This window comes from Lagenorhynchus albirostris, chromosome 1, assembly GCF_949774975.1.
Source record: "Lagenorhynchus albirostris chromosome 1, mLagAlb1.1, whole genome shotgun sequence".
NCBI classification, from domain to species: Eukaryota; Metazoa; Chordata; class Mammalia; order Artiodactyla; family Delphinidae; genus Lagenorhynchus; species Lagenorhynchus albirostris.
Window position 1 is genome coordinate 53,228,597 of NC_083095.1, and position 13,210 is coordinate 53,241,806.

Here is a 13,210-nt window from a genome sequence, read left to right on the forward strand (position 1 = left end):
GTGCAGAACATTCTAACCTACCCGTATTAGCCTTTTCACCAACATCTCACTTCGCACACAAATCATACTGGAATGCAATCCTGACTTCCGGGAAGATGGCGGAAGAGTAAGATGCGGAGATCACCTTCCTCTCCACAGATACACCAGAAATACATCTATGCGTGGAACAACTCCTACGGAGCACCTACTGAACTCTGGCAGAAGACCTCAGACCTCCCAAAGGGCAAGGAACCCCCCACGTACCTGGTTAGGGCAAAAGAAAAAACTAAACAGAGACAAAAGGATAGGGACGGGTCCTGCACCAGCGGGAGAGAGCTGTGAAGGAGGAAAAGTGTCCACACACTAGGAAGCCCCTTCGCGGGTGGAGACTTCGGGAGGCGGAGTGGGGGAGCTTGGGAGCCGCGGAGGAGAGCACAGCAACAGGGGTGCGGAAGGCAAAGCGGACAGATTTCAGCGCAGAGGATCGGGCCGACCGGCACTCACCAGCCGAGAGGCTTGTCTGCTCGCCCGCCGGGGCGGGCGGGACTGGGAGCTGAGGCTCCGGCTTTTGTCTGAGCGCCGGGAGAGGACTGAGGTTGGCGGCGTGAACATAGCCTGCAGGGCGTTGGTGCGCCGAGGCTGGCCGGGAGAGAGTCCGGGGAGGGGTCTGGACCTGCCGAAGAGGCAAGAGACTTTTACGTCCCTCTTTGTTTCCTGGTGCACGAGGAGAGGGGATTAAAAACGCTGCTTGAGAGAGCTCCAGGGACGGGCGCGAGCCGCGGCTAAGAGTGCGGAGCCCAGAGACGGACATGGGACGCTAAGGCCGCTGCTGCCGCCGCCAGGAGGCCTGTGTGCGAGCACAGGTCACTAGCCACACGCCCTTCCGGGGAGCCTGTGCAGCCCGCCACTGCCAGGGTCCCGGGATCCAGGGACGGCTCCCCCGGGAGAACGCACGGCGCGCCTCAGGCTGCAGCGTCACGCCGGCCTCTGCCGCTGCAGGCCCGCCCCGCACTCCGTGACCCTCCCTACTCCCCGGCCTGGGTGAGCTAGAGCCTCCGGGTCGGCGGCTCCTTTGACCCCGTCCTGTCTGAGCAAAGAGCAGACGCCCTCCGGCGACCTACACGCACAGGCGGGGCCAAATCCAAAGCTGAGCCCCTGGGAACTGTCAGAACAAAGAAGAGAAAGGGAAATCTCTCCCAGCAGCCTCAGAGGCAGCGGATTAAAGCTCCACAATCAACTTGATATACCCTGCATCTGTGGAATACCTGAATAGACAACGAATCATCCCAAATTAAGGAGCCCTGTGGATGAAAGGCTCTTGGTGCTGCAGCCAGGAGTCAGTGCTGTGCCTCTGAGGTGGGAGAGCCAACTTCAGGACACTGGTCCACAAGAGGCCTCCCAGCTGCACATAATATCAAACAGCAAAAATCTCCGAGAGATCTCCATCTCAACGCCAGCACCCAGCTTCACTCAACGACTAGCAAGCTACAGTGCTGGACATCCTATGCCAAACAACTAGCAAGACAGGAACACAACCCCACCCATTAGCAGAGAGGCTGCCCAAAATCATAGTAAGTCTACAGACACCCCAAAACACACCACCAGACGTGGACCTGCCCACCAGAAAGACAAGATCCAGCCTCATACACCAGAACACAGGCACTAGTCCCCTCCACCAGGAAGCCTACACAACCCACTGAACCAACCTTAGCCACTGGGGACAGACACAAAAAACAACAGGAACTACGAACCTTCAGCCTGCAAAAAAGGAGACCCCAAACACAGTAAGATAAGCAAAATGAAAAGACAGAAAAACACACAGCAGATGAAGGAGCAAGATAAAAACCCACCAGACCTAACAAATGAAGAGGAAATAGGCAGTCTACCTGAAAAAGAATTCAGAATAATGATAGTAAGGATGATCCGAAATCTTGGAAATAGAATGGACAATAGAATGGACAAATTGCAAGAATCAGTTAACAAGGACCTAGAAGAACTAAAGATGAAACAAGCAACGATGAACAACACAATAAATGAAATTAAAAGTACTCTAGATGGGATCAATAGCAGAATAACTGAGGCAGAAGAACGGATAAGTGACCTGGAAGATAAAATAGTGGAAATAACTACTGCAGAGCAGAATAAAGAAAAAAGAATGAAAAGAACTGAGGACAGTCTCAGAGACCTCTGGGACAACATTAAACGCACCAACATTCGAATTATAGGGGTTCCAGAAGAAGAAGAGAAAAAGAAAGGGACTGAGAAAATATTTGAAGAGATTATAGTTGAAAACTTCCCTAATATGGGAAAGGAAATAGTTAATCAAGTCCAGGAAGCACAGAGAGTCCCATACAGGATAAATCCAAGGAGAAATACGCCAAGACACATATTAACCAAACTGTCAAAAATTAAATACAAAGAAAACATATTAAAAGCAGCAAGGGAAAAACAACAAATAACACACAAGGGAATCCCCATAAGGTTAACAGCTGATCTTTCAGCAGAAACTCTGCAAGCCAGAAGGGAGTGGCAGGACATATTGAAAGTGTTGAAGGAGGAATGCAATCCTCTATCTTTGCCATGGCCACGTTACAAACCCTGTATTCTGTTCTACAAACAGTGTTTACTCCCTTTCTCTTTCTACTCCACCTCTTAAAATTAAAACTCTTGTTGCTTGAAGAGGTTTCCTCTTCACCATACCAAATTTTTCTGACTAATACATTCTTATTCCTGCTTCCCTCCAGAATTAAACTTGACTGGGAAGGAGAAATCTACATTTTCTTCCATTCAGTCCTTTAAAAGAACTGCGTAAAAGAAAAATTTGTGATGACAGCCCTCCACTTTCATTAAGTAAAGTATTAGTCTTGGGGGCATGGTGGAAAATATTTGATTTTGTGGAATCAGACTCTTATAGCATGAATCTTTGAGTTCTGACTTTCTCCAAGATAACATTCCATTCATGTTGTTATCTTCAGGGGAGAAGACTCAGCATCACATGACTGAAACTAAGAAGGGGGTGGGAATACTATTGATTTACTCTTAACATTGATTCTCTACCAGGTAAGCAGCACATGTCAAAAAAAGGAAAATAATACCCAAATACTTAAAAACCCATGGTTAGGAAAAAGGCGATGTCTTCTCACAGATAGACTGCTGATAGGGGCAATTTATAATGACCCTAAAGAACCATATAATAATTGTGTGTAATAATCATATGAAATTCAGCCTTGTTCATCTCAGCCTTGTGCAGAATAACTGAAAATAATTTTATGTCTAACAATAACAATACATGCTGGTTAAATAAATTTTGTTGCATCCATGACATGGACTATTCTGCAGCCATTAAAATGACTTCTTTTCCAAATTCAGTGCTCTTGAATTTTTATATCATTCATTTTTTTTTTTAATCTTCTCTCTTGCAATTTAAATAGTCCTCTGAGGGCTGTGTAGCCACTACCCAGATACCTTCCAAAACACCACCCTAAGTCAAATGCAAGTTATCATTTCCAGGCAGCCAAATTAATGCTTCATTCCTGATTCCATCTGAGGATGGAGAATTCATATACTGCCAATTTAGTTCTAACTGTTTTAACTCTGCTTTGCCATTTTATTTTGGCTTCAGTGACAAGACAAATTGGATGCCTTTCAAAGAAATGTTTTTGGACACTCTTTATTAACATACTTATCTCAACATAGGTAAGCAGGAAACCCTCTACACAAATTAAATATAATAATATAATAATAAAAACTTCCCAAATCTTTTTCTCTTATCAAATTTTTTCATATCATGAAAATTATTCTTACAGACCATATTTAAGTGGGGGAAAGGACTCAATACAAAAGGTGGTAACTAATGCCTCTACTCTCCTACTTAGAGATTTCGATTGATAAAATTATGATAGCATATCAGAGAACAATGGTAGCCTTCACAAAAGTAGTGTAAGTTCTCTTAAATTCATCACAAATTTGCCTTTAAGGAGTCATATTAAGATACTTTGAAAAACAAAAAATTTGGCATTGATAAAAACAGACTTTTACTCCAATTTGTTGCAATGAAATAGACTAGAAATTGTATTAAAATGCACACATTAGTTTGATGTTGAAAACAGTTATTAGGCTAATTTTTCTTCGGAAAAAACAAAGTAGGTATTTCATTTTGGTATGTAGAAATTTTTCTGGGAATATAATCACTACATGCATAGGTTATTTTTTAGTATCAAAAGAATTAAAAGGTTTTACTGGAAGCAAGGAGTAATTGTGAGATAAGACAAAATTTTAGAAGACTCTTATTTCTATAAAAATGAAATAAAAATTTGCTAATTGGGGCTTCCTTGGTGGCGCAGTGGTTGAGAATCTGCCTGATAATGCAGGGGACACGGGTTCGAGCCCTGGTCTGGGAGGATCCCACATGCCGCGGAGCAACTAGGCCCGTGAGCCACAACTACTGAGCTTGCGCATCTGGAGCCTGTGCTCTGCAACAAGAGAGGCCGCGATAGTGAGAGGCCCGCACACCGCGATGAAGAGTGGCCCCCGCTTGCCACAACTAGAGAAAGCCCTCGCATCTTCTTTAAAAAAAAAAAAAAAAACTTGCTAATTGTCCTTATATTGACCTTGTATCTAGAATTTAGTAATAAATGGAGACTTATTTCATTCATCTATTCTTTCAACACTAATGTCTTACCTCAGTGCCAACCACTGTTCTAGATACTGGAAATTCAAAGGTCTGCCGCTAAACACTCAACATAAGTAAACCCATAAATATCTTCAAGGGTTTAGAAACAGAGCATATGGGGAATATGATGAATTTATTCACTGTATTTGCAAGAGATCAAACAGTTTTACAGAGATGGTAAACCCTTGCTCTGTGCTTCATTAAACATAATACTGTCGCAGTGAACCCGGAACTCATTCATCCATAAAATATTTCTAGAAAACCAGTGTTATGGGATATGTTTAGAAAACATTGGAGGGAATCTATTTCAGAGAAATATTTCAGAGAAAAACTTTTCTTTACCTCTGAAAACAAAAAGTGATATGATTTGTAATAGTAGCTGCTTTTATTCTGTTATTCAATTAAGTTTAGTTTTGTTTTAAAATTGACACAGAGCTTGTCATATGGAAAACTATGCTATACAAGGAAAATCCTATTGGTTTTGTTGAGAAAGTTTATGTTTTTTGCAAGTAAGAATTCTGAAGACCATCAATAATAAATGCCAGGATTATTGTCAATTTTAGGTTTGTCTCCTCGATTTCTCAATAAAAATTCATCTGCAAATCAAAGCCCTGCATTTAGGTTTGTTTTATTCATATTTGTAGCTCATTTTTGAAGGTATTCGAGGTCCTGGCATAGAAGGTGACATTGCCATTGATGATGTATCAATTGCAGAAGGAGAATGTGTAAAACAAGACTTAACGACTAAGAGTAAGTGTCTCTTCTTGGATCAGTTGGTGTGATGTTAAAGTAACGTAATGACAATTAAACTAATGAGGTCTAATTGTTAAAACTAATTTATTTTTAGTTTATTTAAAAATTTCCTATGCATGAGACCCTAAAATTTTAATTATATTTTAAAATCAAAGTATTAAATCTGATGGTAGGCATTTGAACTCAGTTATTTGACCTAAAATAAAAGTAATTTTGATTTAGGTCTATGTAAGGCAAGCACACTTTGGTTTTTAATTAAGATTTTAAAATATTCTTAATTTATATTATTAATTTCAGAGGATTTTTTTCATTTTTATTGAAATATTTGGCTAATCTATATACTCAGCACACATTTATATAGCCATGGCTGTTTTTATTCCTCCGAGTTTATGAATGTATTTTGTAGGTCTAACTTTTGCCAACCATTTTAACAGATTCAATATTGTGAAGTGCCTTAGTATATATATTAAGTAATGGAGCAGCCTAATTCTTTGCTGGTATAATTAATCTCCCTATACCTGCATCACAATCTTGTTTAGTAATTTGGTTTCACTTTTTATTCTGGTTTGAATATTATGGTATAATGATATCTTCAAATTGTATGTTTTTCACCAAAAATCCATTTTCAGTAAAAGAGCTATAAATTAAAAATTATAAATAATGCAAAAAAGCATCAGAATTACGTGTTGGGCTGTTTCTTAAAATCCTCATTGTATTATTCATGTGAAGGTGAGAAATCTAAAATTATACTTATGAAAAATTCCTCTTAGTTGAAGGATTTTCATGAGGCCACCTAGAATCTTTAATTTTGTGGTCATTTAAAGAGGTATCAATCAAACTAAATACATACAAATAACTCAATTATTTAGCACTTACAAAAAGAGCATGAAAATCCACTTTGTATAAGTCTATAGCAAATCAGGGTCTTTGTTAATTGAGTATAGTTAGTGAGAAATTATATCAGTCTGGATGTTGAAAGTCAAATTTGTACAACTACCCAGTGATTGCTCATACGAACTGACATTTTTAAACATTGTTAGGAGACAAAAACTAAGATTGTACATAACAATGAGCCATTTTGCTCATAGTTTTCACCTTCTTGTCATTACACTTAGCATTTCAAGTAACAATTTTAGTAAAAGTTTCTCCCTGTGTCTGGCTAATTTTTCTTTAGAAAACCAGCAGCTATATCCAAATGAAGTAGATTTGTCAAATGCACGGAAAAGCAAGCATTCTTCTCAGAGGAAAAAGGGATTTCTTTTGAATTTCACAACATGAATCAGTGATAGTAACATACACTATATTAACTGAAGATAGTTACCATCTGATAAAGAAATCTTACATTTTGATAATTAAATCACTGAGAATTAGTATAAATAGAATTAAACTTTCCAAATGAGGAAAGCAAGAGAACATAATTTACTCCCCAAAAAGGAGAAAGCAGAAATGTAGCCACAGTGAAATGACTATGAATACCCATAGGCACTTTATTGTTATACAGTAGAACATTTTCATAATCAGTTTTCTTCTCTTAAACTACTAAATCCAGGAAAAAGTATGACTATTTCAAGTAAGATATATCTATACTTATTGGAGGTATTTTTATTTAGCCTCTGTAAATCAGAGGAAACAATTCTAATTGAACAAAAATATTTTCTTTGGTATGAGAAAATACTCTGCTACATTTGTATCTCTTTAACTATAACTTATTAAGTTCATTTTGATGAATAGTGTTTGTGGAATATTAAATTAATGTTAAATTCTAAGTACAAACCAGCTTGGAGGCCAAAGGCCTCTTCCTAAACTGCTCAGGCTTCCAACCCCTCTCCGGTAGTAAATGTAGTACTATGGCCACACTATCAAAAGCTGAGATTGTTTGTTTCTTATTTTCAAAACCCAGCTCACTCCTAGGTGAGAGCCATTTTGTAACTTAAGGTAGGTTAATGAATTATTGGGTTTGCCTATGTTAGTCCTCCTAAGTAAGCTATACATTCTAAGAGGTATCATCTGTACATGAATTTTACTCGAAATACCAGCTACAGTAGGAATCTCAAGGCAGACTGGTGAAAGAGATTTTTTAGTTAGAATGGACTTCATAGCACTTTTAAAAATTACACTAAGGAGAAAATTATTTACCCAATTTATAGATAATAGACTGATCCTGATATGTATAATCCACTGTTTGCAGTAGTTAATTTCTCTACCCATAACAATCCCTACCAGGTTTTCATAAAGGGTAGTTTTTCTTTCAGTGGTCTTAAAGCTTAAAGATTTCTGAAAGCTTAAAAAAAAAAAATGAAGCTGAACTTTTAGATTTTTGAGAATTTTCTATATGTGCATGCCTTCATGTGGCTAGCAGAACTCTGAGGTTGAGCTCAGCCATAGACTCACATAAATATCTTCTGAACAGGTTTTCGTAGCATAGCATATCAATTTACAATCTGAAAATATTTTAATTTTATCAAATGCCTCACCATATATTCAAGTTATTTTCCTTTTCAGTTGTCTTGGAAGTGAAGCTGATAAATAAACCAAAAAACAAGTGTTTTCCAAAAATATCTTCCATATACTAAAATTGTTTTATTTGTTCACCGAAGTTGTATTGGTAGCTACATGGGTTACTTACTCTCCTTTTTAATGATTTCTTGGCATTTACTTCCCTTGTCTTTAGATTCCGTTGATGGTGCTGTTGGAATTTTAGTACATATATGGCTTTTTCCGGTTATCGTCCTCATCTCTATCTTAAGTCCTCGAAGGTGACCTTACCCTGGCAGAGGCTATAAAAGATTCACCAGGCACTGGCATGAAGAAAGAGTCTTTGTAAATGGACATTGAAAAAACAAACTACCAAAGATTCCTCCACTGACTACTGACTCAAAATAAAATAATAAAAACAAATTTTTTAAGCACTGGGGATAAAAAGACATCATGGAAATATAACTTATTCCGCACTACAAATAAAAGAAAATCTTGACCTGAGTAGAGAAGAGACCTTCAGGTGCTTTTGTGGCTAAAAAGATTACAGCGTCATCTGGTCATCTGGTTGAACTCGGAAAAAAAAAAAAAAAAAAAAGCTATAGAAATCCTTGTCAAAGCACAAAGTCATGGCTGGTTTTGTTTCAAATGAATAGTTTGCTTGTTACCATGGAAACCTAATGGCCTGCCAACAAAAACCTCACTGTAAACAGGGTACGTGAAGAGCTGGCATTTATTTTCCTTTTGAGAAGGTTTTGCATAGAGAATTAAATAAATGTAGGCCCTTTTACCTTTGGTTGTTACCATTCCTTGAAAATAACCTGAACTCAGAATTATTTACAACATTTTTCTTCCTCCCCACCTTATCCCCATCCCACCTTTATTATTATTGTTTTCCTCCCATGGCTAAGCTAGATAACTGTATGCTGTCTCTTTTTGCATGCACTGCTATCCAGGATGGTAAACCTGGGCTTACATATTACACAGGCTTATCGGAGTTTGCTTGCGGCCACTTGAACACCCAAACTAAGTCATCTGTTCCAACGAAGAAACCAAACCATCATCTTTTATAAATTGCCATGGAAACCAAGTGCCTTCAATGAAACAAGCCTGAATAATTTTCAACTCAGAAGTTTGCACTGCTAAGAGTGGTTTGTGTAAAACTGTTTTATAAACAAACTACAGAGCCTAAATGTGCAAATTACAGGCAAGACAACAAAGCCGCTTCTGAAGAAGAAAGGACCGAAGCTGCTGCGTAAGCCCATGCAGACAAGATATTTGTTGTTTGACCTCCTAGACAGCCATGGCCTTTCGGCTTATTGTCCATTAGAAAATAACTTCCATTGAGACCAGACATGGGAGCAACACTTTTTTCTTCCAGGTTATTAAATGGGTCAACCAGAGCAAAAGGTTGTTAAGATAATACTTAGCGCAGAAGGTGGTAAAACAGGAGTGATTTTTTACTCTAACCTCCATTTGAAATGAAATTGGCCCTAGCTTTAGAGGGAACAAGAAAATGTTTGTGATTGCAGTACATACAAACTCTACAGTGGAACTGGGCCTGAAAAAATCTGGCTTTATTCTAGACACTGAGGGTAATATGCCTCTGCCCTTTAGTCAGACTCTGTGAAAATTGTGAAATATTATTTTATTATTTTACCAAGATTAAAAAACACTTTTACAAAAAAACAAAAACCTGTAAAAATGATTTTGAGCTACCTGAGGACAAATCATACCTTTAACCAGCCAGTTTTCCAATGCATTGTAAATTTCACTTAAACCTGTTGGTTATGAAAATTTGAAGATCTTTTTCCTTAAATTATCTCAGCTTTTAACTTCATTTAAAAAGACTTTTGTCTAAAGAAGAATATTATTATTATTATATGTTCTTTCAACACCCCAGGATTAAAAAAAAACTGATTATGCAAGTAATTGGGATATAAGTATTAAATTATAACATTTGCAAATATTAATATAAAAAGCACAACAAAATGTAGTGGAAAAATGACAAAGCTTGATTTTTTTAAAAAAATAATTCTGTAGAAATGTTTGTGCAAATTCAGTAATCCAACTTAAAAGATAATTTTACAGCTATGTTCAATAAAGCCTCTTTCCAGGTAAGGTATGAAAAGCAGTATGTGTGTTTGTTGAACGATGTTCACTTATCACCAAAATGAGACTAGTTATACAATTTATTGGTTATGTCTCCATGGGATAAATCTTCAGTGTTTCGTATACTTTAATGTCTGCAGGAAGAAATTTTGATAGGAAATCTCTGATGCACTCTCCCTTATTTGTAATAGTTGTAAAAAAAAGTCAAACTTTTGAAAGTGAAATATGAAACAAATATGAACTTGGAATTTAATGTGTATTTTCATAGTTAAAGAGGGAACCAGTCTGAATATCCAGGTAATGGTAGAATTGAGCTAAGCCATGTTCTTTAAATTAAGCAGAATAAAGAAATGAATTTTATAACATACTGGAACAAATCAGGCATATTGAAAGAATTTCAAAATTATAGTCACCCATCTATTTTATCAAACCAAAGAGATTAAAGTAAAAATATTCAAGGCACTTAGCTTAATATTTACTAAATCTCCCTTCACCTTGACTTCCATTTTATGTGGCAACTAACCACTTCTCTCCACTATCCCATATTAGTGGATCATATTTTGAAACTGATTTTCTGCGTACTCATTTCTGATAATATCAATGAAAATGTTCTAGATCAAAAGAGAGGCTTAACTCATTGCCGCCTTCTTTCCCTGATCTTTGAGTGAGGCTTTTGCAAAAAACAAAAAAAAAAATCTACATTCAGAATATTTGGATATACATGTGTCCTTTCCAGGAAAATAATCAAGTCTTTTCTCCTAAGTAACCCTGCACAAAGAAACTGCTGTAAGCAAAAGATTCAGTTCTACTACTAAACATTCATAAAATACTAAAGTCTTTCCATAACCTTTCACACAGTAAGAATACACAAGGCTTCAGAAGTTCATGAGAACCGGCTGGTACTTCAAAAAGTAATTTTGATTAAATGTTTGAGAAATTGCAGATGAGTACCAAGAACAAAGGGGTAAATCAGAAGAACTGCAAAGCAATCAACTTTATTGATATGGTAATAAGTTAAAATATATAACTTAAATGGGTTCTGGATCACTTATAGAAACGAACAAACTTAGAATCAATGTTTGTCACTCCAGAGCAAATGTTTGGTTGCTGTAATTGAAAGGCAATGGATAAAAATGCAAAAATTTTTTAACGGTCAGCATATGGGAAATGTAAATTAAGTATTCCCTTCTTTAATATTAGTTATAATAATGACAACTTTAAAGCGCTTACATGTTTACCAACTGCCTTCCATTTCCTAATACTTTTTTGTATATGAGTTGAAATCTCCAATGTATTCTTCCTTTTCCTTTTTGATAGCATATTTTAAGTGTAATTGATGGCAATATTTTGTTGTTGTTGTTCTTTCGTAGGAAGGCATTAGGCAATGGAGCTTTTAATTTCCTGGGAGAAAGATTATATCGTGTAATCTCCTACTGCCAGTAGTTGATCCCAATTAATTAGAAGCATTACTTTTTTTCATCAGTTCAGAGATGATTGTTTCTCCACATTTTAACATCTCTGCAATCAGGCTATTTTAATTATAATTAGCAGCATTTCTGTGTAGTGATATATAAAATAATAGTGCATCCTAAAAACATGGCATCTTAGGTACTGAAATTCACCAATGTTACCAGAAGTGTCAAATCATGCCCAATGTTATTACTTTTCAGTAGTAATAATAGCCCCTTCGTATTTGTAGGATTATATTAAATACCCATTGAATACACATTATTTAAAAATAACATAACTTTTATTTTGTGCTTTTTAAAAATCTGAGTCTTCTCTTACATGCATTATATACATACCTAGCCCTGCTTTCTTTCTTTTTCTTTTTTTCCTGCTACCTATTTTTTAGTTCTATTATGAATTACAGTATGCCATGTATCCCTGGATTAAAATGTTTTCTGGTTTTATGTGATTCATAGCACTTAGTTGGTTAGAAGTTTGGCCTGCATTAAATTTTCTTTAAGAGATTTGAAAAATGCATGGTGCATCACAATGTCATGTAATAGGCTAAACTACTGGTATTTCATTTCACCTACATCACAGCATCAACTTTGACATAGCAATGAATTGTGATAATTATAATAATAAGAATTACAAACCAGCTGGTCAGTTACATCATGTTACAAATGGTAAAAAATAATGCCATTCTTTACTTTTATATTTTAAAATATGACAAAATATGAATGACAGCTATACTAACTTTTCACCAAACATGCATTTTTATTTTAAAGACTTTATAATAAACGTATCTGTCAAAATGTGTAATTTGAAGAACAATTAATTTAGTTCTATCCTTAAGACTGTATGAAACTGGCTGTGGTGTTTTTCATGATCTATTTTTGTTTGTTTTGATTAGTGATTTGAGATACTGATAGACTACATAACCTGAGTTTGATAGAATGCCTTCAAAGGATTCTATTGAATGCATGTTCTTTATCAAAAAACTTTTTTTTAAATGTGCCTTTCAAAGATAAGAGCCTCTCAACAGACATTTAAACTGGAAAAATTTTATTCCGAATTCATTTTCCTCTTGGGTGATGACGACTTCTTACTAATTGCTTCGTCTGCATCTCAACAAAGCAGAAGGTATACTCTTCTTGCAACTGGGTAGTTGATGTCAATGAGGAGTTATTGCATTTTCTGTGAAAACAATAAAATCATAGGGTTCAATCCCAAGCTATTTCCTTTCCGACAATGTTCCCTTTGTGGTTAACTAGCTTACTTAGTTTTCTTAGTGCTTATTTTTAAAAAGCAATGTCTCTGACATTTTCTACTTCTACTTAGAAAAGCTACCACAGAATGATCAGAACTTCTTTTCAAATCCGGTATAAAAAGTTCTCTGCTGAGTATCCATAATATTTATAAGTAAATATATATGTTATTACATAGAAAAAGTAAGACTTAAAAACTTGACATTTTAATGTGAAATATGCCAGTTCAGAATCCATCTATCATAAGTTTATGTCTGTTTGGAAACAGAAGTGAAAGTTAGGGAGAGATAAATATTCCATATATTTGTATATGGACTACTTTATTGACATTATTAATATAAAGCTTAATAAATTATGATTGGTGATTTCATTACCATGAACCTACACTGAGTATATTGGAATTAAGGAATTGGAATTCAAAATTTGAATAGGGCAGGGGTTAAACTCTGGGTAGAAACTGAAATAGTTTTCTTAAAGGAATATTTACAGCTGATTGAATTTA

At 36.3% G+C, this 13,210-nt stretch overlaps 1 protein-coding gene across 1 annotated transcript in view; it reads left to right on the forward strand.

Moving 5' to 3' along the window:
* MDGA2 (MAM domain containing glycosylphosphatidylinositol anchor 2) overlaps nucleotides 1–10,337 on the forward strand; it is an 825,804-nt gene extending 815,467 nt beyond the window's left edge. The window contains exons 16-17 of the mRNA XM_060167534.1: nucleotides 5,296–5,401; nucleotides 8,076–10,337. Coding sequence (XP_060023517.1) covers nucleotides 5,296–5,401; nucleotides 8,076–8,164 — 195 coding nt within the window. The 3' untranslated portion in view covers nucleotides 8,165–10,337. The remainder of the gene's footprint in view (nucleotides 1–5,295; nucleotides 5,402–8,075) is intronic.
* The last annotated feature ends 2,873 nt before the right edge of the window (nucleotides 10,338–13,210 follow it).